Source organism: Caenorhabditis remanei, chromosome IV (genome assembly GCF_010183535.1).
Source record: "Caenorhabditis remanei strain PX506 chromosome IV, whole genome shotgun sequence".
NCBI lineage: Eukaryota > Metazoa > Nematoda > Chromadorea > Rhabditida > Rhabditidae > Caenorhabditis > Caenorhabditis remanei.
Window position 1 is genome coordinate 19,202,376 of NC_071331.1, and position 27,744 is coordinate 19,230,119.

A 27,744-nucleotide genomic window follows, 5' to 3' on the forward strand; every position below is an offset into this window, starting at 1 on the left:
TCATTAAAAACGACTACACCGAGATTGTATCTAGTAACATGCATAAAGCATCAGCTGCCTGCTGGCTCGTGAAGAGTTTAGAATGAAGTGCGCTTCCTTCCCAACTCTCGATATTTATAATTCATCCACCGAAATGACTATATAACCAAATGAACATTAGTAGTTAGCTGTCATACTTCGTGAATTCAGCAACAAATTAGACAAAATAGATCAAATATACGAGCTTTCTTTTTCTTATGAAAATTCGGTCATACGTTCACATTATGGACCAATTTGTCGCGGAATCCACAAATACAACAAATTAAAGTCCGGAGACTCTTAGAGGCTGGCAAAGGAACTTACTCTATTGCCGAGTTTCCTGAACTGCTGCGCGAACGATCCACTCTGCACACCGTGGTCATAGTCGTTGAATTCGTGGTCTCACATTTGAAGATGTGCTCACTGCTGTCGAAATCGCTAGATTCCTTCGTTCCAGGGGCAACATATTCTTGTGGATTCGAACTCATTTTGACTCGAACGTCCGAACTTTGGAGATGTCTAGAGATATCTAAAATCCGAAAATTTTAAGTATGTCTGGTAGGTACCAGTTAAACAATAAGAAAATATGCAAGAACACAAAAAACACGAGTTCGCGGGAACTGGCTCATTATATCAGAACATATTTACTAAAGAGTAAACACAAACAACAAAAATTAACGGATAGAAGATGATCCTAGATTGTAGTCCGATGAAGTGAAGATGTTGCAGCGAGGTGTAGGTCAGAGGTATTAGAAGAGAGAGATATAACACGCGGTAGAAGTCGTTGTATGAAAGGAAGATACGGGTTCGTATGATTAGGTCTCGTAATTGAGCGTATAGCCGAGAAAGTTTTCTGGCTGGGCTCCATCACGTGGTCTAACATACGGCTCTTCGAGCAATGCGACCGAAACTTCGTACGGGGAGCTTGGCTCGCCGTCAGAGGCTTCTTTCGAATCTCTTGAAGAATCCGAATCTGCTTCCATGGTTAACATGGCATCGAATAAGTCGATGCCAGTATCGACTTCCGCGGTGCTGACCTCTCCCTTCTGGATGCCAATAGAAACCTTCTCGTAGAATTTCGCAAATTTCTGCAACATCGGGGTTTGACGTTGGGATATTTAGAACAAAATTAGTTACCTTCTGCGATTCAATTCGGGCGCGCAAGATGCGAAGCTCCTTCATAGCGCACGAGGTCTCTCCTTTTTCTTGTCTCAACTGCGCAAGGACTTTCTGAGTGACGCGGTTCTCGATCTTTTCCATGGAGTTATCCTTCATGAAGTCGTTGAGTCGGTCACTGATCAACGTAGCCTTATCGATGGACTCGAGAAGACTGTCGACCGTGGCCTCCACCGTTCGAGGGACTGGGCGTGAACTACGAGTTCCATCAGCAGATCTGACAAAATCTAAAACACCATCATCTGCATTTTCTCTCCTAGAATCCTGGTTAGCCTTACTGTGAACGTGGTGCGCTGTCACGATTCTAAAATTTCGAGAAGACTCGTCGCGGTTAGCCATCGTTTCCGTCGAGGTCACTTAAAAAACAAGGGTTAGATCAGCGAATCTCGAAGGAAAACGAGTTCTAACAACAACGACAACGTGCACGGCAGACTCTACAAGATTCAAAAAAGAGAAAATACTGCGAATTCGAAAACGCGAAGGTCAGAATGTTGGAAGATTAATAGAACGATTCTTTCGAAGGAGTCACCTTCTCAGATTCACTCTATCAGAGCAACACGAGAAAAGTTCGGCGCAACCCAAACTTAACCATTCTAAAGCTAAGCGAAAAAGCAAAGATACAGTAGCCGAAGCCACCATACTCTAAACTTACTAGAGGCTTCAAGATCATGACGGATCTTGCGATGAATTGTAAACTCCGTGTCTTGTGTGATCTACGTACTAAATTCAGAACTTCCGAATTCCTCCGTGACCTCTAAGAGAATTGAGAGTTCCGTGAATAATTTCGTCGATGTCACGAAGCGAAGAAGCTCGAAAACCTCACCCTTCTGATATGCTCAATGACTACTAAACGCGTCCTTTCGGACACCCCCTTCGCCAGATCTATACCCATCTCGGAAATTACTCACGAAGATCTCTCTCAACTGCCAACACAACGAAGAAAACAACTGCACCGCGTAGTTTATGCTCTTTCTCTAAACGGAATTGGAGTAATCGAGTCTGAATTCAAGCTTCGCGGTAAATCTCACTCCGGTTTCTTTCGTTACTCTCGTCACTAATGTGTATAAAAAGCAGTACACAAAAGCCACGCGACGTGACGGGATAACGATACGAAACCGCGGTGAGAAAGACAGCGCTGATAGAAACGAGTTTCTACGGAGAATGCTCCCAAGAATTCACGACCTGAGGCGACCACGGGGTTCTGAGATATCTCGTAAGCCGAGACTTCTTATAGACCCGCTATCTCCTCAACTCAATCACTCAAAGTCGTTATTAGATACTCAGAGTTCTATATTGAATCAGATTATAAATTTCGTAAAGATAGTCTCGCGGTACCGAATGATAACACAAGAGTAGACAAAGAGATTCATCGAGTTTCGGACATTCCAGTTGCTGTATTGGTCCTCTGGAGCAACGGGATTCCAAAGAATACCATTGCTCCGGGGGGCCAGAGGATGCGAGTGCACTCTCTACCCGAGTATCCTCCTTCACAAGTGAAGTAGAATCCTCGAATGAAGCTACTGAAACACCGAATCACGAGACTCACCGTATCTACTCCATTGTTAGAATCCTCCCGTTACGCGGTTACCCACGCTCCGGGGGGCCAGAGGATGCCTGCAAGACATCCTCCTCACGCGGTACTCTGAAACCTGTATACAAAATATGAATACAACAAAAGGAATACAAAACATACAATCTGAACAACATAGCCGACTGCTCCGATTAATTCGGGAGTTAATCGCCAAAGGTAAGACAGCAGTAGCCATACCTCCGGGGATGTTACCGGAATGTCGGAATAACCGGGTGGACTCTTTCAGCTCACGTCATAAACGCTACTGAATATGTCCTGTCGCCCGAGCGCTAGAGAATAGTCTCCAGCTCTCGAACTCAGTCTTCTGCTCCGAAAGGTGCAGTTCCATGTGGAATGCGCCCACTCGATGCTTTGTTTCTCACATTCTCCGAGAGATACGAGGTCAGTTCTAATCGCGGACTCAAATACCATATCGAAAAGAATCGATACAATATTCGGGTACCGGAGAACCGTCCAATCACTCAAATTATGGAACAACTCACACCAAATGTGCTCGCGGTCAAAACCCCTCGTTCATCCTCCTATTACGTTATGCAACGATCAAAGAGAATGAGCGATTAGCCCAGAACGCCGAGCATTTCATTACAGAAGACAGTGTGAAATTACAACGTGTATCTGCGATCGCGGTGAGTTTTTGAGTTCAAGAGTTCAAAATGATCATACAATTCCGGAATATCCCCAACTCTCGCCCTGAAACACGTGTTTTCCAACTGCTCGATCGCCGAGAAACTCTACTCGCAGTGTGACTGACAAATTGCAGACTGCTTTCGAGATCAGGGCCTCAGCCGGAACTCAACCAGTTTCAGAACGAAAACTACGGACCTGCGGAATTATCGATCGATTACAATCCCTATTCCTCAACTACTCTGAAAGCGCGGTAAATTCTCAATAAGTAACACCAGAAGAAATACACTGATAGATTAGCGGATCTGCGAAAATCCGACGCCTTCGCCAAGCGAAGGAGCGGACTTCGGAGACCCAGCACCTCCATCACTCATCTCTCCATATTGCGCTCGCTACGGGAGCGGAAAGAAAATCGATAATCGACTTCTTCTGGCTCCGGCAGCGATCGCAAATGCTACCAACAAGAAGCTACGCGCTACCCACTAGCGTCTTACAACACACGAAGCCCTCAAGCATGTCGGAAATAATTGTGGTAAAGTCGTGCTCTCAATCCTCAAACGACTGCCGGTTACTCTCAAGCGATCCTCAAGCATTGCTGCGAGAACCACGAGAACATCCGACGAGGAGAGAGCGTCAACTCCTAAAGTGTTTCACGACCACTTGCTAGTACTGTTCTGAGCACATGGCCCCGGCTATGCAGCCTGGGACGGCTTACCCCTACCTGAACAGTTGTTCTCGCGAAGATATGACTTTCCCCGTCTCCTGGCTGACCGTTAGTACCCGAAGGTGCAGGTGGTCACAGGGGGAGACTAAGGGACTGACACAGAGCTTCGCGAGCCCCGGTCGCTCCGAAGAGCAACCGCTAGCCCGTACTCGTGAGCACACCCACAACTACTCGACATGCGAGGCTTCACACAAGGGGGCACGCCTGTAATCACTCAAGAAGCGCAAAATCCGAGCCGCGAGGATAGAAATCCCCGCTTCCCCGACTCCACACTTCGAGCTGATCACCGACCCAAGGCAGCGTCAGCGCTATCGATTTTTCAGGAATCTTTCCCGAAGAAAAAATACCTTAAAACCGACCGCGCCAGCGCTACCAAGGGCCCCCGGTTTTTTTAGGAATTCCTCGCGGTTTCGAAACTACAGAGCTCCGAATCGGCGTGGATTTCCACTAGAGACATTTCAGACTCAAAGCATTGCTTCTCAGAATTAGATCGTATCGATTTTTTCCGGTTTCGATCGATTTTGGCATTTTCGAAATATTTCGAAAGTCCGAAAATGTCCAAAAACTGAACCGAAACGAGGAAAAAATGCGAAACGAACGCATCCAGAAGCCATACTGAATCCGAATATACACCGCGGTCCATATTTCTTCGCGAAAAAATGATAAAATTCTCAAAAAATTTCGAAATTTTCGAAAAACTTCAAAATTCGAGCTTTTTACCCATTTTCGCTAAAAGAAATAGCGATTTTCGGTATGCAAATCATTCTATTTTGCCGAAAAATCCCAAAAAATGGCGAGCACTCGAGAAATTTTCGAAAAAATTTCGAATTCTCGAACCAGAGGAATTTTTCGAGAAAAAAGAACGATTTTTCGCGGTAAAATCCGATAAATCGGATATTCGCGGTCGAAAATCGCCTTTTCGTGCGGGTTCCATCGGATTTTCCGCGAAAAATCACGAAAAATCGGACGAAATCGCTCCGAAAAGTGAACAGAATGATTGTTTTTCGCCGCTCGCGGTAATAATTCGGGCCTAAAACGGTCCGTCTCATTAGAGCGCGTTTGCCCCCGATTTAAAGGACGCTGCCACATTGGCGCGAAATTCAAAACGAGAGGCGACGAAAATTACGAAAAAAAGGCGGAGAACCCAGTTTTCGACCCATTCACGCCATTTTCTCAAGAAAAAACTAGCGAAAATGTACATAAAATCGAGTTAACGATTTTTAGGGCCCAAAAAATTCGAGAATTTTTTGAGAACCGATGAGCAACCGACTGGTTCGCTCGCGTCGGAGAAAAAATCAATAAATTGATTTTTTCGCCTACGCGAGACCGGAAACACGGTCTGATGCACCAAATGTGGCCACCCCTTCTAAGGATAGAAGGCCGCCGGTTATTAGCCGTCGAGGGTGTCACACGTCTCGGTGGTTTCCTGCTAATTCAGGTGGTTCAGTGGAAGGCAGGACCCGATGTACTGTTACGCGGTTTATTCAACAACCAGTTTATTAAGGGAAAAGCATGACACGAAGTGTCGGCATTAAAACCTTTAACTGATCGAGCTCTTACATCAAAGCACAGAGATAATGGGGGAACGAGGTAACTGATTAGAAAGCTACTGCGTAGGAATTCTCAGTAGAGAATTCTCGCGGTTTCTTGCTAAGAGCTCTCAGCGAGTTCAGACTAGCGCCTCCTAGAAGGATTCGCGGTACAAACCCACTTCTCTCGTGGTAAAAACAACAACTCTAAAAGGGGGTAATTAATAATAGGCCAGCGAGGATGTCGGTCAGCTACTGTGGCAGTCGTTTCCCGTGTGTCGTGGTGGGAGTTCCTCGTGGTGGAAACGGCATGCGCCTTGAACTGTAGTAGAGACGCAGACATCGTAGTTGGCGGCGATTTGAACTGTAAAAAAGGAATAAATTCTTAATACAATAATAGTGAAAAACAAGGAAAAAAGGGAATTAATAACAGAAAGTAAAATACATAAATATAATTGAATAAATTAGAATAATTTATCCAATCAATTAATGCATTTCAGTTTGGAGTGGGACAGAGGCCTGATCGGGGACCTGGCAACTGTCAACAGTGGACAAATGGACAGAGGGATTTGTGGACATCCGGATGTACAGACAGACAGTCAGACAGGTGGATGGACACCAAAGTATATCAACATGTTGCAACATACTATCAATTGTCCTTGTATATTTTTGAATAACGCGAAATTATTGAAACAATAAATCCAAAATATATTTTCTTTAAAATTTAAAAATGTTTTACTTCCAAAGTTCTAAAATGCTTTCAACCCACTGGACAGTTGAGAAATGATGAAAAAAAAGTGGTTTACCTGGTCACCCGTCACCTAGGTAACCGATTTGCGTACTCCTTTCTTGAAAATGTTTTCTTACATATTTTCCTGAAAATCTCATTGATCAAACATCTGAAGTCAAGTCTAGATCTGTTGCGAAATAAAGGTGATTTCGCATCATTTTAAGTTGAATTTTGCATCATTATGTGTTGAATGAGTTCTTTTTTCAATGAGATTATGTCGAACAAAGTGCAGATTGGAAAAATGTAAACATTGCTTCGAAAATTCAAAAAACATTCAAAGTACATTTTAAAATGGAAAATTCAGTTTTCTGATTATATTTTTGACAGAATAACGAGTAGAATGAAATTAATTGGTGTTCTCAGAGAGAGAGCGTCGGATTTTTCAGAGAAGCTTGTATTGCGCTGAAACTTCTGTGTTGAGGGCGTGCGCTCTAATGATAAACACAAAACTTCAATTCTTATTACGGTAGGAACTTGGGTCCTTCGTTTTTTTTTTCGCAATGCTCTGCGGTCCTTCACTAAAAAAGAAATAATTTTCTCATAGATAGATTTATTGGCGAAGAAATATATTTAAAAAAGAGATCAGAGCTGTGCGGAAGTAAATTTTTCAAAAAAGGAAGTAGGAAGTTCGGAAGTCGGAAGTGAAAAAACGTCCGGAAGTCGAAAGAACGATGTCGGAGGAAGGAATTCTGCACAGCTCTGAAGAGGATGTATTGAAGATGCGATATTCGAAATCTATCAATGTAAATACTTTATCTCAGCAATTAGTCACCGACCATGCATTTACAGTTTTCGGAACTATACTCTTTTTGAAATAAGGATAAGTCCAATAGAAATACCAAGAGACAATATTGACACGACAATCCATTGAAATCAGACGAATGAGTATAATGTAGGATGCATAACTTGTGGCAAAGAAGCTTGCTAACTATAAATTGATATGTTTTCGGTTAAGAAACAGGACTTACGATAATGATTTGATTCAAGACCGAAGGTATCAAGATGAGAAACATGGTGATAGTCAATGTGGTCTCTGCTTTCATGCTTTGATTAGAGATGGTGGTTCTGCAAAAGGAAATTTTTTTCAGCATAATGTACAGTTAACAATTACAGTTTTTCAAACTTCTTAGTTTCCACAACATTGTCAAAGTCAATAATAAAATTGAAGTTGTGACAAAACCAAAGAAAATGAACCTTCCAATAGATTGAATTCTCTGAAATCAATAGTGAAATTGAGCCAGTCTCACAGTTTAAGTTTTTACACTTGTATAGGAAAATGTTGATGTAAACACAATTGCCCCGTATTGAAATGGAATGTCCAATTGAATCGCAACAACTCCGTACAGATTATAAGGGACACAAGCAATGATACAGATAATAATAGAGAGGACTGGGAAGATTCGAAAGATGAGACTACTTGCCTGAAACTGAAGATTGTTTTGTTTCAGATAGTCTGTACCAACCTTCAAATAATTTTTTGAGTCAATAAAGACCAAAAGTCTTATTAAGCAGAATAATACAGTGAATAATTGAGAAATATACTCAAATAAATAGTAACCAGCTATCATATATTTAACAGGAGAATCAGATTCCATAGTACTGAAATACGAAGTGATAACTGAAGTGAGTGGAATTCTGATGATTGAAAAATCAAAAACTGTGTCGGCTATATTGCTAACTTGCATATAAACAAAAGATTTAAAAACATAGGGATGAATGGTATTCGGTGAGTTTTGAGCGGAATTGTTATAGTAATACAAAACTGTTTTAAAAGTCGAGATCAGGGTGGGAATGAAACAGATCATAGTTATCAGAACAATTATAGATACGTAGTCGAAGTGATACGAGAATTTCTGATATTCTGGAAGTGTGTTGATAAGACTATATGCATTGGGTGACTGCTTCATGTTATCGAATGAGATATTGTATAGCTAGCTGTAGTAGTAGTGTCTTCTTGTCTTAATTTCCGCTAGACCATAACAAAGTGTCTCATTCGAGAAGTTTTTGTGATAAGAAACACCTTTTCAGTGAAAACAAGCAGTTCTTGAATACTTTATGTACATTCTTCTTTATAGCCAGTCATCACGAAAAAAGGTAGTTGTGAAATGGTTTGAGAGTAGACATTTTTCTTGTAAAATAGGAAAGATCAAAACACTAAAATACAAAAACCGGAAAGGAATGTTGGGTCAGACTGAAACGCTTCCTTTCTAACAATCTTCATCGTTATTTCGATTTCGTTTTCCGCGTAGAAATATGAAAACGTCTGATACAAAATGTTTAATTGTAATTTAAAACGGTTAGGCGGGTATATCGACAAGAATGGAACAATTTTGAGAAGTATGAGAAGAATATTAATTTGAAAATTCACATTGTCTTATTCTCCACAATATGTCTTTTCAAGTTAGGATCGTAGGTTTGATAGTCACTGAGTTAGTTACAATAGTCTTCTTCTTAAAATATGGATGAGTTCAATAGAAATAACACGAAACAATATTCACACGACAATCCAAAAAAATAGGACGAAATAGAAGGAAATAGGCGGAGTACTGTATTGCAACGAGGCACATTATCTGAATATAGGAGAATTGGAAACTAGCAAGACCAAAATTAGGTTACTGTAATGAGTTGAGTGAACGCAGTTGGAATTAAAATTAAGAACATTGTCATTGTTAGCGTCCTTTCTGAAACGGAAAGTGTAACGACAGACAGACTACACCTTCCGAGAAATGAATAATATAAATAACAATACAGAATATAATTGAGGTAATTAACCAAAACCAGAAAATTAAACGGTAAGTCTAAATTGATTCGTTTTAAAATTCAGAATCCCAAAATAACATTTCTTACCTCGGAACGATCTTGGTTATTCATGAAAACCAGAAGTCTCACAAGACAGAATAGAACAATGAATAGTTGAGAAAGATATGCAAATGAATAGAAAGCAGCTACAAATATTCTTAGAGGACTATCAGGTGCTGAAGTACTGTAGTAAGAAGTCATAACTGTTGTCCATGCAATTCTGACAACACCGAAGTCAGTTACTGTAAATAGAACTTCGGATACTTGCATACAAATGAATGATTTGAAAACGTAGGGATGGATATCAGTTGATGATTTTTGCGGATGTCGATACAGTACCATTCTTACGGTAGAATAAATAGTTGGAATAAAACAAATAAAAGTGGCTACCACAATGACAGTGACAAAGTCAATGTTATACGAGACACTCTGGAATTCTGGGTGTAAATAGATGGGAACATAAAACAGGCGAGGCTGCTCAGTTGTAAGACTCATGTTGGAACTGATCTATCAGTAGTTACCTAGTAGTCACTTCTTCTGACATGTCCAATTTCCGCTTGAAGAGGCGGACATAAGGAGGAAACACGTATGTGTACGCGTTGAAACTAACGAAGTAGACAAAGGTATAGACAAACTTGAAAGACAAAAAAAAATATCTCATCAGGTTCATCTTTCTGTGGGGTGAGAAGTTTTAGTTTGGACTAGAAAACAGTGAAAAGCATGGGTTCAAAAACCATTTGGTTTCTCATGAATCGTCTGTGTATGTTTACTATTTTTGCGGTCACTACGTATGAGATCAATGATTATTTGAACATTCCTATTGTCACATTTTCCAAAATACTCATTCAAGTTAGAATGGTGATATTCAATGAGTTTGTTACAGTAGTCTTCCTCTTAAAATAAGGATGATTCCAATAGAAATAACACGAAACAACAGTCGCACGACAATCGTGAAAAATAGGACGAAGCAACATAAAATAGGATGTATATTGAGGTGCAGAGAGACTTATAATCTGAAATTATATGATATTTGTAAATGAGTTAATTAAATGAGGATAAATTTACAGTAAAGATCTCATCAAATACAATAGGAAATAAAATAATAAGCATCGTGATGGTTAATGTCTTTTCTGCTTTTGTATTTTTAGATGAAATACTACTTCTGTAATTAGATTACTTTTAAGAATATTTTCCGATTTGAAACTCACAGTTGTTTCATGTTTTTCAGTTTCACCAGCATTAACAAAGTCAATACAACGACACAAATGGTAGTGAGTGCGTATGAAATGACTTCGACAGCAGTATAAAGTCTCTGAAATTTTCTAATAACTGAATTAGAAATACAAAAAATGAACATACACTCTTATAAAGATTGGATGTGACTAATATAGCACCGTATTGAAAGGGAAAGAGAATCGGCAGACAGACGACACCGTAAGAGAAATGAAAAGTATAAATAACAGCACAGAAGATAACTGAGGTGATTAACCAAATAAAAAAAATGCATCGATACGTCTGATATAATATGCTTTAAAATTTGAAATTCCAAAATATTAGAAAATGACTTACCTCTAAACGCTCTTCTTTATTTATGAAAACTAGGAGTCTTATTAAACAAAATAAAACAGTGAATAGTTGAGAAAGATTGTCAAGTGAAAAATATGAGGCTGTGAAAATTCTTAGTGGACTATCGCGTTCTAAAGTACTGTAGTAAGAAGTTAGAATAGTTGTCAATGGTATTCTGATGACAATCAAGTATAGAATACAGCTGATAACTTTAGAGACTTGCATACAAAGGAATGATTTATAGACGTATGGATGAATATCAGTTGATGATTTTTGTGGATTCCGGAAGAGTACCATTTTAATAGTTGCATACACTGTTGGAATGAGAAAAATAAAACTGGCTATCACTATGATAGTGACATAGTCGAAGTGATACGAGAAATTCTCATATTCTGGATTCAAATAGATGGAGGTATACATTTTTTCAACTTGCTCATTTGAAAGATTCATGTTGAACTGATGTGATCTCTTTTAGTAGTTACATAACATTTACTTCTTCTTCTGACTGGAAGAGCTTCCGCATGAAGTAACGAAAGTCGTCAGAAACACGTACGTGTTGAATCTAATGAAGTAGACAAAAAAGTAGACAAGTTTATAGAGCAAGACAAAATCATATCTCATCTGGTATATCTTTCTGAGAAGCAAAAACTTTCTGTGAAGAAAGAAGGTATAGTTTGCAATAGTAGAGAAGAAAAGAAGGCATTGAAAGGCATCTGTTCAAAAATCATTCGGTTCATGAGATACGAGCAAATATTGAAAATTTATTTGAACTTACACACTAAAATGGTTTAATCGCTAACGTTAGCATTCCGTTTGTTTCGATTTATTTCGGTACAAACGGATCAAAATTTTAGAAAGTGTCAGCCCGGGTTAATGTGATAACCAAGGTTGACAATTGACTACGATGAAAGCATTCACATTCAAATTTAAAATGTTCTATTATTTACACAAACGGATCAAATTTCTAGAAAGTGTCAGTCCGATCAGTATATGTTTTCTATTTTTGCGGTCTCTACATATGAGATGTATGTTTAGTTGAACATTCGCATTGTGTTATTCTCCACAATACTTTTTCAAGTTAAGATCGTGATATTCAATGAGTTTGTTACAGTAGTATTCTTCTTAAAATAAGGATGATTCCAATAGAAATAACACGAAACAATATTCGCACGAAAATCTTGAAAAATGGGACGGAGCAATATAAAATAGGATGTATATTGAGGAGCAGAGAGACTTATAACCTGGAATTATGATATTCGGAAATGAGTTATTCAGATGAGGATGAATTTACAGCGATGAACTCATCAAGTACAGTAGGATATACAATAATAAACATCGTAATAGTTAGTGTCTTTTCTGCTTTTGTGTTTTTGGATGAAATACTACTTCTGTAATCAGATTATTTTTAAGAACATACTTTTAGTTGAAACTCACAGTTGTTTCATGTTTTTCAGTTTCACTAGCATTAATAAAGTTGATACAACGACACAAATGGAAATGACTGCGTTGAAAACTACTTCGACAACAGCAGAAAGCCTCTGAAATTTTCTAATAACTGAATTATAAATACAAAAAATGAACATACAATCTCATAGTAAAGTTGGGATGTGACCAATATAGCACTGTATTGAAAAGGGAAGAGAAGCGGCAGACAAATTACTCCGTAGAAGAAATGAATAATATAAATAACAGCACAGAAGATAAATGAGGTGATTGACCAAGTCCAGAAAACGCAACGTTAAATCTGAGATAATTTGCTTCAAAATTTGAAATCTCAAAGTAATACAACTTACCTTCAAACACTCTTGATTATTCATGAAAACTAGAAGTCTTATTAAACAAAATAAAACAGTGGATAGTTGAGAAAGATTGTTAAGTGAAAAGCATGCGGCTGTGAAAAATCTCAGCGGACTATCACGTTCCAAAGTAGTGTAGAAAGAAGTGAGAATAGTTGTCAGTGGTATTCTGATGACTATCAAGTCAAGAATAGAGCCGATAACTTTAGACACTTGCATACAAAGGAATGACTTGAAGACGAAGGGATGAATATCAGTTGATGATTTTTGTGGATTCCGAAAGAGTACCATTTTAATAGTTGCATACACAGTTGGAATAAAACAGATAAAACAGATTATCACTATGACAGTGACGTAGTCAAAGTGATACGAGATCTTCTCATATTCTGGATTCAAATAGATGGAGACATAAAAACTTTCAATTTGCTCAGTTGAAAGATTCATGTTGGAACTGATGTGACCTCTTTCTGAAGATATCAAGTAGTCACTTCTTCGTCTTCTGACCTAATGAGCTTCCACATGAAGAAACGGAAGTGGGAAAATAACACGTATGTGTTGAATCTAATGAAGTAGACAAAAAAGTAGACAAGTTCATAAAGCAAAACAAAAGTATATCTCATCAGGTTCATCTTTCTGTGAAAATATAATTTGGACAAGTGGAAAAGAAAACAAACAGACAAGCATAGGTTCAAAATCATTCGGTTCATTAGAAAAAAGCTAATATTGGAAACAATTTTTTGAACTTACAAACTAAAATGGTTTAATCGCTGACGTTATCATTCCGTTTGTTTCGATTTATTTCGGTACAAACAGATCAAAGTTCTAGAAAGGGTCAGTCCGAGTTAGTGATAACCAAGGTAGACAATTGACTACGATGAAAGCATTCACATTCAAATTTAAAATATTTTATTAATGCTGCTCCTGTAGTATTGCTCCGTGGAATAATGTTTACACATGTGTTTTCATGAATCATCAGTATATGTTTTCTACTTTTGCGGTCCCTACGATGAATATTTATTTGAACATTCATATTGTCTTACTCACCACAATATGTACTCTTTCAAGTTAGGATCGTAGGTTTGTTAGTCACTGAGTTAGTTACAGTAGTCTTCTTCTTAAAATATGGATGAGTCCAATAGAAATAACACGAAACAATATTCACACGACAATCGTTAAAAATGGGACGAAGCAACATAAAATATGATGTATATTGAACTGCATAGATACTTATAATCTGGAATTATGATATTCGGAAATTAGTTATTAGCACGACACGCTTCTTACAACCACGCTCTACCGTAGTAATTGAAAATTTCATGAGAAATTGAGAGACTCAGAGAAAAGTATACATTTCTCAAGGGGATTTCAGTAGAGAGCAGTTGTAAGAACTGTGCTCAACTAATAAACGTGGATGATTTACAGTGAAGAACTGATCAAATACAATAGGCAATAAAATAATAAGCATCGTGATGGTTAATGTCCGTTCTGCTTTTGTGTTCTTGGATGAAATGCTACTTCTGTAATCAGATTACTTTTAGGAGTATTTTTTGAGTTAAAACTCACAGTTGTTTCATGTTTTTCAGTTTTATCAGCATCAATAAAGTCAACACAACGACACAAATAGAAATGACTGCGTTAACAATGACTTCAACAACAGAATAAAGTCTCTGAAATATTCTGATAAATTAGAAATACATGAAAATAAGCATACAGTCTCATAATAAATATTGGATGTGACTAATATAGCACCGTATTGAAAGGGAAAGAGAATCGGCAGACATACTACACCGTAGAAGAAATGAATTATATAAATAATAGAACAGAAAATAACTGAGGTGAAAGAACAAATCCAAAAAATGCATCGATAGGTCTGATATAATTTGCTTCAAAATTTCAAATCCCAAGATAATATAGCTTACCTCCAAACGCTCTTCTTTATTTATGAAAACTAGGAGTCTTATTGAACAAAATAGAACAGTGAATAGTTGAGAAAGATTGTCAAGTGAAAAGTATGCGGCAACAAAAATTCTTAGTGGACTATCACGTTTTAGAGTACTGTAGTAAGAAGTGAGAATAGTGGTCTGGGGTATTCTGATGACAATCAAGTAAAGGATAGAGCTGATAACTTTAGATACTTGCATACAAAGGAATGATTTATAGACGTAGGGATGAATATCAGTTGATGTTTTCTGTGGTTGTCGATACAGTACCATTCTTACGGTAGCATAAATTGTTGGAATAAAACAGATAAAACAGGCTATCACAATGACAGTGACATAGTCAAAGTGATACGAGATATTCTCATACTCTGGATTCAAATAGATGGAGACATAAAACTTTTCAACTTGCTCATTTGAAAGATTCATGTTGAACTGATGTGATCCCTTTCTGAAGATATCTAGTAGTCGCTTCTTCTTCTGACCTGACGAGTTTCCGCATGAAGAAAGGGAAGTCGAAAAAAAAAACACGTATGTGGACGTGTTGAATATAATCAAGTAGACAAAAAAGTAGACAAGTTTATACGGCAAAACAAAAGTATATCTCATCAGGTTCATCTTTCTGTGAAGAGAAAAGTTAGAATTGGGATTTGTAGAGTAGAAAGAAAGACATTGAAAGACATCTGTTGAAAAATCATTCGGTTCATAAGATACGAGCAAATATCATTCTTATATATGAAACGCGTGTGGGGTTTGTCCCGATCTCTGTCACAATGTCGGCAATTTTCGAGAAATAAGAAAGAAGGTGAAAGAGGCCAAAATTGAGCAAACAGTCTGGTTGGAAATAATATATCTGAACTTGCACACTGAACTGTTTTTTTTTGCTGACGTTATCATCCCGTTCGTTTCGATCTACTTCCGAATGCACGGGCGAAAATTCTAGAAAGTGCCAGTCCGGGTTATTGTGATAACCAAGGTTGACAAATGACTTCGATGAAAACATTCACATCAAATATTAAAATCTTTTATTATTAACTTCGCTTCTTAAGTATTACTCCGTGGCATAATGTTCAATGAATTTGTTACAGTAGTCTTCTTTTTAAAATATGGATGAGTCCAATAGAAATACCATGAGACAACATTTACTCGAAAATCTTGAAAAAGTGGACGTAGCAACATAAAATAGGATGTATATTGTGTTGCATAGAGACTTATAACCTGGAATTATGATATTTGTTAGTGAAATATTAGCTGAGAATGAATTTACAGTGGTGATCCAATCAAATACAGTAGGAAATAAAATAATAAACATTGTGATGGTTAGCGTCTTTTCTGCTTTTGTGTTTTTGGATGAAATACTACTTCTGTAATCAGATTACTTTTAAGAAAATTTTTTGAGTAGAAACTTACAACTGTTTCATGTTTTTCAGTTTCACCAACTTTAATAAAGTAAATACAACGACACAAGTGGCAGTAAGAGCGTCAAAAATGGCCTCGATAGCAATATAAAGTCTCTGAAATATTCTGAAAAATTAGAATTACAAAAAACAAACATACACTCTCATAAAGATTGGATGTGACTAAGATAGCACCGTATTGAAAGGGAAAGAAAAACGTCATACAGGCTACACCTTTTGAGAAATGAATAATATAAATAATAGTACAGAAGATAATTGACGGGATTGACCATATCCAAAAAATGCATCGATACGTCTGATATAATTTGCTTCATAATAAGAAATCACAAAACAATATAACTTACCTCGAACCGTGCTTGACGATTCAAAAAAACCAAAAGTCTCATTAGACAGAATAAAACAGTGAATAGTTGAGAAAGATTGTTAAGTGAAAAGCATGCGGAGGCGAAAATTCTTAGTGGACTATCACGTTCCAGAGTACTGTAGTAAGAAGTGAGAATGGTTGTCTGTGGTAATCTGATGATCATCAACTCAAGAATAGAGCTTATAAGTTTAGATACTTGCATACAAAGGAATGATTTGTAGACGTAGGGATGAATATCAGTTGATGATTTTTGTGGATGCTGGAACAGCACCATTTTAACAGTTGCATACACTGTTGGAATATAACAAATGAAACTTGCTAATACTATGACAGTGACGTAGTCAAAGTGATACGAGAAATTTTCATATTCCGGGTTTGAATAGATGGAAACAAAAAACAAGCGAGGCTGCTCAGTTGTAAGACTCATGTTGGAACTGATGTGAGCTCTATCAGTAGTTGCCTAGTAGTCACTTCTTCTGACATGTTCAATTTCCGCTTGAAGTCTTTTTCACTTCCGTGGGAAAAAACACGTATGTGTACGTGTTGAAACTAATGAAGTAGACAAAGGTATAGACATACTTCAAAGACATACCAAGAAAATCACTTTTTGTCTGAAATGGCTGAACATACTTCCAATGCATATATCCCCATCAACTCGATACCAGAATATCAGAACTTTTCCTATAACTTTGATTATGTTACAATCATTATGCTATTCAATTTTATTTGCTTATTTCCAACCCTTTTCGCTACAACAAAAACTGTGTTGGGACCGCAAAAGAAGTAAACTTCCGCAAATGATTCATAAGTTGAGAGCTTTGCTCTCAACATTTTTTATCAGAACAAACTAGAAATGATCTGGTTTTTTTTCTCCGCTTCGTTTAACCACAAGTCTGTCTACTAATGATGCAGACATGAAGATTCGTAAAAAAACAAAAAGTTGAAATGTGTGAAAAGTTTTGTGTTAGAAAATGTTTTCGCCCTGAAAGCTTTTCAGAACCAATGGAGCAGTAACCCGTTGTTCTTTGCCTGAATTTCCTTAAAAATGCAGCTATACTTTCTTTCATGAAAAATCATTGAAATTTTTTTTTCATGAAAATTATTTCGATGGTATTACTACCAGAAGTTTAGGTCGTTTCCATACAGATCATAGTTGTACGGAATGCCATTTTCCGAAAAACCGGAATCCGGAATCCGGAACCGGAATCAAATATTTAATTTTCCGGAATCCGGAATCCGGAACCGGAATGAAGTTTTTCAAAAAACCGGAATCCGGAATCCGGAATCGGAATGAAAAATTTCATTTTCCGGAATCCGGAATCCGGAACCGGAATGAAAATTTTCATTTTCCGGAATCCGGAACCGGAACCGGAATGTCAAAAAAAACCCGGAATTCCGGAATCCGGAATTTCCGGAATCCGGATTCCGGACAACTATGATACAGATTGTACAGCTGCCTTTATTCTTCTTTTTCATGCGAAATATTTTCAAAACTACATAGTGTTTTATTTTCATCATCTTTGCCAAACATCATCAATTGTTTAAAAAACGAGAGAAAAGTGAAATTGAATACAGTAGCGAGCATAAGTGAGTACCCCTAGGTACTTTTATGTGTAACTCAGCTGAATCATGTCCGTTTTGCCTAAACTTTTTTTTGAAAGGAAGTCAAAATATTCAGCAATACGAATATAGGTGTTTTGAAAAACTTCCATCACTGATTTTTTCGATAATCGATTTTTCCTGATCTTGATTTGAAAATCCAAAAAAAAACTTTTTATTTTTCTCTTGGAGTTATTGAGTTATTGATGTCAAAATGATGGAACATGTTCAAATAAACAAAAAATTATGTTGAATTGGCTTCTTAACTCATGAGCATCGTGCTAGAGCTCCAGAAGTCAAAAATAGTGTCCTCGGAAAAATCTTCATAACTCCTCAAAAAAGGCTTCAAATTAGCCGAAACATGCACCAAAAGACGTGTTTTGAGTTTTTCTACAAACCAACATCAAAAAATTACAGATTAAGAAAAAATAATTTTTCTAATTTTTTCACTAAAATTTTTTTTTAATTCCTATTTTTTCTCAATTTCTGGTATTTTCTGGATGAAAAACAAACATAACTTTCAAATACTGCATGCAAGATGCTTTATCACACATAATAAAACACATTTATGTGTTCCTTGTTCGTGTTGTAGTCAGAAAATACCAGAAATTGAGAAAAAATAGGAATTAAAAAAAAATTTTAGTGAAAAAATTAGAAAAATTATTTTTTCTTAATCTGTAATTTTTTGATGTTGGTTTGTAGAAAAACTCAAGACACGTCTTTTGGTGCATGTTTCGGCTAATTTGAAGCCTTTTTTGAGGAGTTATGAAGGTTTTTTCGAATGCACTACTTTTGACTTCTGGAGCTCTAGCACGATGCTCAGGAGTTGAAAAACCAATTCAACATAATTTTTTGTTTATTTGAACATGTTCCATCATTTTGACATCAAAAACTCAATAACTCCAAGAGAAAAATAAAAAGTTTTTTTTCGGATTTTCAAATCAAGATTAGGAAAAATCGATTATCGAAAAAATCAGTGATGGAAGTTTTTCAAAACACCTATATTCGTTTTGCTGAATATTCTGGCTTCCTTTCAAAAAAAAGTTTAGGCAAAACGGACATGATTCAGCTGAGTTACACATAAAAGTACCTAGGGGTACTCACTTATGCTCGCTACTGTATGTAAAATACAACAGTTGTCACTCGTAGAGTTTCTCCACATAGAGAGTACTGTAGTTCAAGTATTAATATTTTTTGCGGTCATCACGCGAGCAATAATAAATGGGATCACATGCGAGAAAATGTGAGAACAGTAATGCGAGTGCAAGAACTTATAATATTTGTATGTTTTGAAACATATAATTTTAAAAATTTTATTTATAGAAACCATCACAATAATCATACTCATTTCCGAATTAACCACAGAACGAAGAATCAGTCTTATCCACATTCAATGAGTCAAACGTGAATAAAGCCATGCGAACACGGTCATACGACACCAACTCCACGTCATAACCACCATTAGCTTGTCCATTAGTTATTCTCATATTGATACCGAGGAGAAGAGTCGAGTCGAATTTTCTGGAATAATTCTACTGTTTCAAGAAGTTTATAAAACATGGAACGAATTCGAAACACAGTTGCTTTGTTCAATTACATTTGAACTTACTTAACAGAACAATCCAGGTTACTACTTGGATACATGAATCCATTGAGGTTATTACCGCAACTTCCATACCACCATCCTCTGAAAAATTGGTTACTGTTTCTTAAATTTGTAATGAATGCTACAATATACAGTGGTTTAGTACACATATTGGTTACTACTTTTTCGAAAACATTCTGTTTCAGAATTTTTTATTAAACATCAGCATTAAAACTACGTTTAGTTGGACTATGGCAAGCTGAGACAGCATATTTGGAACTAATTAAGTTACAGTTGCAGCATTGTAATAAAATGGCAATGTTCTTTTTAGAACGTTTCGTTTTTTGTCTGCAGAATAAACAATAAAGTCCAATAGAATTTTAATCATGAAATTTTTAAAATATATTACTGTTCTAAAATTTTTTGATTAACACCGCCAAGGGATTTTCTATTGATTCCAATAGAAAATCCAGATCTGGTACAATTCAACAAAAACTATAGATGATATGTTTACATTTTTTAAAAACCGCACTTTCCAACTCACCCATATCCAACCGATGGTCCTGCATCATTATCGTCATAGTAATCGAATTGATCACATTCCGCTCTTGAAAGTCAAATTGATTCTTTGAGCTTATTCGGTTCAACAATAGAAACTCACTTTGCTTTCGGTAGAATATAAGTAGAATTAGTTGCAAATGGTGCTCCAATGTCTTTTACTGGAAAGCTGATGATTTTATTAAAATATTTGACTGAGTCATGAACCTGTAGATGTATAATCCAAACCAATCCCTGGTAGATCAGCGGTGGCTGTCAATTTGTATTGATTGAATTTGGTGTCAACCTGGAAAAGAAGTTTACATTTAGTTCTTGAAACAATAGAACAAACACTCACCTTAAAGTTGTGATAAATCTGCTTAGCCCTCAATTCAGTTCCACAACACAAATCGATTTGAAGTGAGTAACTCTTTCCATTTTTACTCAATGCATTCATATTGTCCAATCCCATCCAGAAGTTATTTCCAACTCCAGATTCGCCAAACCAGTCAGAGTAATTGGCATAGGGAATGTCGAAGGTGATGTTGGTAGTAGTTCCACGGCTGAAAATTAGGTAGAATAACAAAGTTATCGAAATTCAAAAAAAATTATATTTAGAAGTAAACATTTTGAAACAGTTCAAAAAATCCTGTTTCTGAAAACTCTGAAACTGAAATTTTCAGATTGCTGTTACCTCTGAATAACTGTATACGCTCCTGACGTTTTTTGATCACAATATACGTTGACAGGACTCGAACCATCTGGGTAAATCGTTTGAATTCCTGAGGTCTTGTCCTCAACTTCGTCACAATCCGCAGGAAGTTTGGGAGCTGGAACAGACATTCGGATATACAGATAAACAGACAGACAGACATGTAGACTCACCAGTAGTTGTTGGTCCAAGTGTTGGTGTAGTTCCAGTGAAAGTAGTGGTAGTGGAGAGGTTTGGTGGTGGAATGTTGGTGGCCCAGGCGATCGAGATTCTGAAAATGTTCTAAGTTTGGGAAAGTCAACAGAGTATTGGAATTTCAAGTTTAAAGCAGATGTGGGAAAATATGGAAACAGTGCAAAAGTTATACACTAGTTCATATCTCACTCTATTTATTTACACGGCACGCTTCTTACAACCGCGCTCTACCGAAATCGAGAAAAATTGTGTGCGAAGTTGAGAGACACAGAGAAAAAGATACATTTTTCAAGGGCATTTCGGTGAAGCGCAGTTGTAAAAACCGTCCCGAGCTAATAACAGTAGATGGTTCTCAACTGTTATGTGAAATGACACCGTACGATTGTGAAAGTAAGATTTCACAAACTTTAAAACATTTTATCACTTCCGAGAAACAGAAAATTCCTCCAATAAAGTCTACTCACGTCGTAGCCAATGTTCCCGGCCTCAAGCTGGTATACACATAAATTCCTTGACTATTCGTTGTGTCTACTCGGAAATTATATTGATCAATGACTCCACCATCGACAGTTGTCAGTTTCAGACTGACATTGAAACCCTGAAAGTTTGAAACTTCAAAGAATCATAGTTGTTTTATTACTTGGCGAAAAATGCATTTTAATCCAAACAATATCAATAAATCAGTGCTGGAAGCCAGATAAAGAATGAGTATTGTCGTTATTCAGAGTTTAAGGATACACTGTTTCACCGTTAAAAAAAGTTAATTCGTAAAATTTTCTAAAGTGCAGTAAATGTGTGAAAGTTAGTTTTTACTACATAAAAAAATTAGAACTGCTCGAATAGGATGAATTCTGACGGGAGTATAATTAATTTTCATAACAAATCAAATAATTCACTGGTTTCGCTGGTTTTGAGAAATCGTTGAAACAGATTTTTTCCCGAAGAATTTTCGAAAAAAAATTCTTGATTTTCCGCAATTTTATTTTCTGCTCAGTGATACAATCGTCTTCCATCTAACGGTATTCTTCATCCAACCTCCCTCTTTTTCCACTTTGACCATAAATCAATGTCTCCTGCGGTCTCTGTCTCAGAATGTTGCGTAACATTGAGAAAGAGACGTCCAATGAGAAAAGAAGGAGGAGATTTAGACAAAGCAATGATACTTTGACCCAGTCGTTCTCTTCTACTCTCTATTTCACAATGGTCACTATTTTAACATGAGCAATCAAACGCCATCTCTTTTCTACGTCTCTTTTGTACTGCTTGAGTTGATCGCTATTATTCTCTTCACTAAAATTTTTTTTGCGTACACAATATTTGTAAACAACTAACAGTTAGCAATAAAAATGAGTGACTCACACATTTACCGACTTTTTTTCAAAAGAACTGATAACCAGTCTTAACTTTTTGATTGAATTTTCAATTTTTAGTCGAAAACTAGACTTTTTCAAAAAAAAAATTCAAAAAATTTAAATTTTGGTTCAAAACGAGCAGGGAAAATAACTTCGATTCCGACCCGGTCCATGACAAGTCTTATTATAACGTTTTGGTTCACCACCACCTGTTTCTTTCTGTATTTTTTTTCACTGTTCATTTTTCAGCTAAACCACCAAGATGGATTACGCCACCGCTGCCAAAGAAATCGTGAAAGCAATCCAGAAAGCGGATGCCGAGATGAAGAAAAGGATAAGGAAAATGATGAAACAAAGAACATTGGAGGATGTTGCGGTATTGCAGACTATGCTGGGTATGTCTGCAGCTTTTCAGTTTTTCTGAGAATTGTAAACATTTGGAGAACTTTCTCTTCCTGTATTTGATTTTAGTGTTCTAGTTGATGTGGAAACTGTTTTGACTCAGCATTTCTATAAGTTTTGATTTGAAAAAATATGCTACGACGCAGAGATGAGTGAACTAGTTTTGATGAAAGTTTACAAAAACCATTAGAAGTTTTTGAAACGGTAACTTTTCAAAAATGCTTTTGGAGTCTTTCCTGGTTTAGAAAATTAAAAATAAACTAGAAATCACTAAAGGATTTCAGAAAACTATAAAAACCAAGAGTGTGTCTACAAACATTTTAATTAAACAGAATGTGTGAAAAATCTATTTTCGAAATAAAAAGCCGTTTTGGATGTTCTCTGCTTTTCAACTTCCGGTCCCATTTAGGTCCTCCAAATTCTAAAAAAAAAGTACTGTTCCAAAATGTATTCAACTGTATTTAAGCCAAAATCTGATTGATTCTCTGATTGAACCATTGCAAAAAATCATTTATAAAACAAATATTCCTTCAGAACGAGTATCCGAGTCCTCCAACAAACAACTCAAGATAGATTTCGAGAAGCACCGTATCCCAGAACGTCTCAAAAAAGTTGCCTCATTGGTGACGAATACTCACTATCACGGTTTTGCTGGAACACAGGGAGATGGCACGCGATTCACTCTCTTCACGTGTTTAAGGTAATAACTGTCCACATTCTCTTTCAACCACGCTCCACCGCAAACGAGAGAGTCTGAGTCTGCGCGAGAAAAACTCTGCGTCTCTCGCAGTTGTTCTCTCGTTTGCGGTGGGGCGCGGTTGTAATAAAAATGCTCGGCTAATACGTTTTTCGCGAGAATTTAAGTAACACACTAATATTTCTTTTTATTTAGAAACGAAGGCTTTTGGATTGAGAAACAACGAGCTGCATGTGGTGCAGGAGCAGTTGCAGGGTTGCTATTACTTGGCGGACCCACCATTTACATGGGATTCATAATCGCGGATATGCAGAAACATTTGGGAGAGACTGAAACGGATTTGAAATTTGTGGTGGAGGAGATTGAGAGTATCTACGATCAGACGAATTCACTGATGTTGGCTAATATTGTTTGAAATAAACATATTTTTCAATTTGCTGTTTCTAAAACAAAATATGTCTTCTGTCTTCAGTTGCCCGCGTACGAATACGGGGTGATAGGTTCCGAATAAAAATAAGACGACAAATACACAGTTTCTTACAATAAATATACTTTATTGCAAGAAAATAGAATAAGAGAGCGTAAAACTTACAAAACAAAAGCTAAACAACCAACGCTAAAACTAGAACTAACTCTGAAAGCCAACCGACTTCAGAAAACTACTTTTGCCACGTGGAGTACACGTGTCCACGTGAACTGACGCGCTGAGGATACGGTAGGCGCGTGAGCTTTTGGCGGAGTGTCTTTGCGTATTTATTGTGAGGACTCGGAGAACTACAGGGTAATGAGGGTACCTTGCCACCGGCAACTCTTCAATCTCAAATTGGTGCAACTCAAATTAAAATTCCATCTTTATTTTCATAGTCAGTGCCTGTGCAGAAATCTAAATAGAAATAAAATAAACGTATTATCTAATTACATCACAAAACATTTCTTTTCGAAAAATTAAAGAATCAACTCCATAAAAATTGTTCTTATCAGTTACCACCCTACTCACTTCCCCCTAAAATTAATTCTTCTGTTTCAAAAAGGACATTTTTTGAGCAAACATGTTAACAGATGATGATAAGCGGTTATAAAAATGTTTCTTCATTAGTTTTTTTCGCTTGAAACATCTTTTTCAACTTCTTTACTAGAGGTTCTAGATGGACGCCATAAAAGTGTTTAACAACGTGGCACATGGAGTGAAAAATGTGAAAACAATCCTTTCGGTATTCGATGGAATTGACAAGTCAATTAAGGAGCAGAAGAAGAAAATATTGAAACCACGGACTATTATGGATATTTGCATTTTGCAGACTATATTGGGTGAGTTTTTTTTGTTGTCAAATTCTGATTTTGAAAACAGTACAGACTTTGAGAAAATTGCAGAAATGCAACTGCTTCAAACATAAATTAAAATATTAGATTAGTGTGTTTGTACTGTAATTAACTGAATTTTATGAAATATTTCGGTCTCAAGTAATATATAAGATGGTTGCTGCGGTGAAACTAATATTATATTTTTGATTATCACGGTTTCAGAAATATTCGATACCGAAATTATTCTATTAAATTTCATTATTTCCTAAGGATTCTAACTTTAATAGAGTTCTAAAGCACATGTATTACCTATCCGCCAAGTTCGGCCCGGAGACGCAGGGTGGGTCTCGACGCGACTACCGTAGTATAAACTTTTTAATGGCTAAAGTACGGTAGAGAGCCGCCGTAAATCGAAATTTCAAAACGAGACCCACTCCGCGACTGCGGGTTGAACTTTGAGGGAGCGGTCAGCCACCGGCGAATAGGATAAGTGCTGATTGAAGCAAATTAATTATTTCGTAACTTTAGAAACATTCGTGTGAAACAGAGATTTTTATAATTTTCAGGAATACTAATAACGTTAATTTTTTTGTCAAAATTTATTGTTTCCAGAAAAAGTCGCTAAATCCCAAAACGAGGAGCTAATCAAGGACTTTGAGCAACACGAGATAACAGTAAGACTGGAGAAAGTAGCCCTATTGATAATCCAATATGAAGCAAGAGACGGCAAGAATCTCAATAAAAAAGAGAAGCAGAGATTAGGATATGTTGTGGAGGAGATCGAGTGTATTTATGATCATTCGAAGGCACTTATGTTGGCTAATGTTTTAGATGTCACTGGAAGTTTTAAACTTTGATTTAAAAAAAAGATTTTGTAGCTTTTTTTGTTACTGATGAATAAATGTAATTTGATTTGAAAACGAAGGTATAGTACTTTATCGAAAAACAATTAGGACGATAAATGAAACAGTAGAAACCTTGTACTGACTGACTGCTCTGACTGCGAGAAAATTTGAAATAGAAATACTACAAATCCCATGAATTTCCGTTGCTTATTGTATTTATCTATTTGAGTACAATCGAGTACAAGTTTATAGCTCGGCAAGTTTATACCATGCAGAATACACACTGATGAATCACCAAGTCAAAAAATTTAATAATTTATTTGAAACAGCAAAATTTTATTTTTAATTCAGGCTTGAAGTGTCAACTCATTTCGATTAGTTTGTAGAAAGTTTATTGTTAAAAAATTACTGTTTCAGAACAATGAGTAAAATCTTCTCAAATCTTTCCCAGTATTGGTTTTATATCCGAATGAAACTGAAAAAACTTAATATCTTTGGTGTGCTCAGATCTACATTTTACAATTTAAAGTTTTTGAAATTATTTTAATGTTACAAGTGTTTCTCTTCAATGTATAACAAATTTTGTACTTTATTTAGTGTATTCCAGGTTTACACTCCCCGATTAAAAAAAACTAACCGTGAACTCAGTAGCAGCATTCGCGTTGACATCCTTCATAATAAGATTCAAATTTGAGATTTTTGTTTCTCCATGCGTATTCAATGCAGTGCCCAAAAGGGTAGTCGTGATGTCGGAGCCACTGGAATATAATATATTTTGGAAACAAAATGAATACAAGTTTGTGAAAACTCACACAGCAACTCCGCCAGTCAACAGTGTGTTACATCCGAAACCAGTGAATCCAAAAGGAGTACACGGAGTTCCATCCAATAAATTGCCAGATGGATTGTCGATTTCTCGGATTAGAACTTGGAAATATGGAGTCACGTCGGCGGTAGAGGTCTGGAAATAAATTTTTTCAATATGTACAACATTGTACGCACTAGGGACTGTTTATTGCTTATTGTAACTTGAATTGATGCAAAAGTTGACCACTTTTAGAGAAGATTTAGTGGGAAATTAGAAAATTATTCTACTGTTTCAAAGATTTTTCATATCGTATTAAAAATGAATTCAGATGATTTTCTAACTATCTCCTGGTTCTTGATAAATATCAACTTTAAAAAATTTGAAACCACAGTTTTGATCTCATTTTGCTAGCAATTCGCAGCGACAGTCCAAAAAATCACCGATAATTCAAGAAAACTTATACAGAATGGCTGAAAAAGTGGTGCATGTCATTTCGAAAGTGCATATAAGCCAACGCAAAGTTGGTTCTATGTACAAAGTTGAATTTTGCCGCCAAGAGTAATAAAACACGCTTGCAGTTGAGTACTCGGTGAGTCATCAACAATTTCAAAACAAAAATTACTGTTTCGAAATTTTAAGTTTTGCAAAACGCAATTATGTTAGACTAGTATAGTTTCTCAAAGTTTCGAGCTTCAAATCCTTATAAACATAAACTTGTAGAGAATTGAAAGAGAATCTTCGAAAGAAATTGAGTTTTGATGTTCTAGTATATAATATGATCGAAATGGTTCTTTACTGTTTCAGAACCATCACATTACAATTGTATCCCACTTTTGAGTAATGTTCTGCAGAATTTCGAACTTATTAGTTGACATTTTCAGGAAAATGCTGCAGGTGATTCAAAAACCATTCTCCTGGTTAAACTCACCAAAAAAGTTAAAACAAGACTTACCACAATACCTAATGTGATCACAAACAGACCAGTCACAATAGCTTTGGTCATTTTGACTCAAATACTGAACTGAAACCAAAAATGAAATATCAGATAAGGCAATGGTTTAATGGAGCTGTTAAAGTGTCCACACACACACACCTTTTTCATTCTTTTAGGTGGGGTTTATTTCCTGATTACATCAGAGTATTCTTCATGTTTATTTTGTGTATTAACACCTTTTTATTGTTTTTTATCAGTTGATTGAGACAGGAAAGGACAAGGGAAAAGAACTGCACAACTAGATTTAATCTGCAGGGAATCTTCTTGAACTAGGAGATTAAAATTTAAAGTTTTGAAAATCATAGGCAGTGCTTATGTTTGACACATAAGCTGTAATTTTCATACTTGTCACGGGCCGGGCCGGGCCGATTTCCAAATTTTCAC

At 36.6% G+C, this 27,744-nt stretch overlaps 6 protein-coding genes across 6 annotated transcripts; 2 read left to right on the top strand and 4 right to left on the bottom strand.

Moving 5' to 3' along the window:
- Window positions 1-833: 833 nt before the first annotated feature.
- GCK72_015219 (uncharacterized protein) lies at window positions 834-1,533 on the bottom strand (the record flags this gene model as incomplete). The annotated part of the gene is made up of 2 exons (XM_053730705.1): window positions 834-1,106; window positions 1,156-1,533. 2 exons carry the CDS (start codon window positions 1,531-1,533, stop codon window positions 834-836), a joined length of 651 nt encoding a protein of 216 aa, XP_053585477.1.
- Window positions 1,534-7,209: 5,676 nt separating this feature from the next.
- GCK72_015220 (uncharacterized protein) lies at window positions 7,210-16,606 on the bottom strand (the record flags this gene model as incomplete). Its single annotated transcript, XM_053730706.1, has 11 exons — window positions 7,210-7,380; window positions 9,300-9,680; window positions 10,317-10,413; window positions 10,460-10,563; window positions 12,109-12,205; window positions 12,252-12,355; window positions 14,034-14,130; window positions 14,177-14,280; window positions 14,533-15,172; window positions 15,961-16,064; window positions 16,313-16,606. 11 exons carry the CDS (start codon window positions 16,604-16,606, stop codon window positions 7,210-7,212), a joined length of 2,193 nt encoding a protein of 730 aa, XP_053585478.1.
- Window positions 16,607-19,286: 2,680 nt separating this feature from the next.
- Window positions 19,287-22,020, bottom strand: GCK72_015221 (uncharacterized protein; the record flags this gene model as incomplete). Its single annotated transcript, XM_053730707.1, has 10 exons — window positions 19,287-19,452; window positions 19,541-19,618; window positions 20,061-20,123; window positions 20,178-20,235; window positions 20,282-20,360; window positions 20,412-20,616; window positions 20,748-20,883; window positions 20,939-21,036; window positions 21,425-21,558; window positions 21,979-22,020. The coding sequence occupies 10 exons, from the start codon at window positions 22,018-22,020 to the stop codon at window positions 19,287-19,289; spliced, it is 1,059 nt and encodes a 352-aa protein (XP_053585479.1).
- Window positions 22,021-22,574: 554 nt separating this feature from the next.
- On the top strand, window positions 22,575-23,826 carry GCK72_015222 (uncharacterized protein; the record flags this gene model as incomplete). Its single annotated transcript, XM_053730708.1, has 3 exons — window positions 22,575-22,707; window positions 23,249-23,414; window positions 23,607-23,826. 3 exons carry the CDS (start codon window positions 22,575-22,577, stop codon window positions 23,824-23,826), a joined length of 519 nt encoding a protein of 172 aa, XP_053585480.1.
- A 730-nt stretch (window positions 23,827-24,556) lies between these two features.
- Window positions 24,557-25,570, top strand: GCK72_015223 (uncharacterized protein; the record flags this gene model as incomplete). Its single annotated transcript, XM_053730709.1, has 2 exons — window positions 24,557-24,719; window positions 25,326-25,570. The coding sequence occupies 2 exons, from the start codon at window positions 24,557-24,559 to the stop codon at window positions 25,568-25,570; spliced, it is 408 nt and encodes a 135-aa protein (XP_053585481.1).
- Window positions 25,571-25,994: 424 nt separating this feature from the next.
- GCK72_015224 (uncharacterized protein) lies at window positions 25,995-27,369 on the bottom strand (the record flags this gene model as incomplete). The annotated part of the gene is made up of 4 exons (XM_053730710.1): window positions 25,995-26,033; window positions 26,196-26,316; window positions 26,371-26,519; window positions 27,319-27,369. 4 exons carry the CDS (start codon window positions 27,367-27,369, stop codon window positions 25,995-25,997), a joined length of 360 nt encoding a protein of 119 aa, XP_053585482.1.
- Window positions 27,370-27,744: the final 375 nt, after the last annotated feature.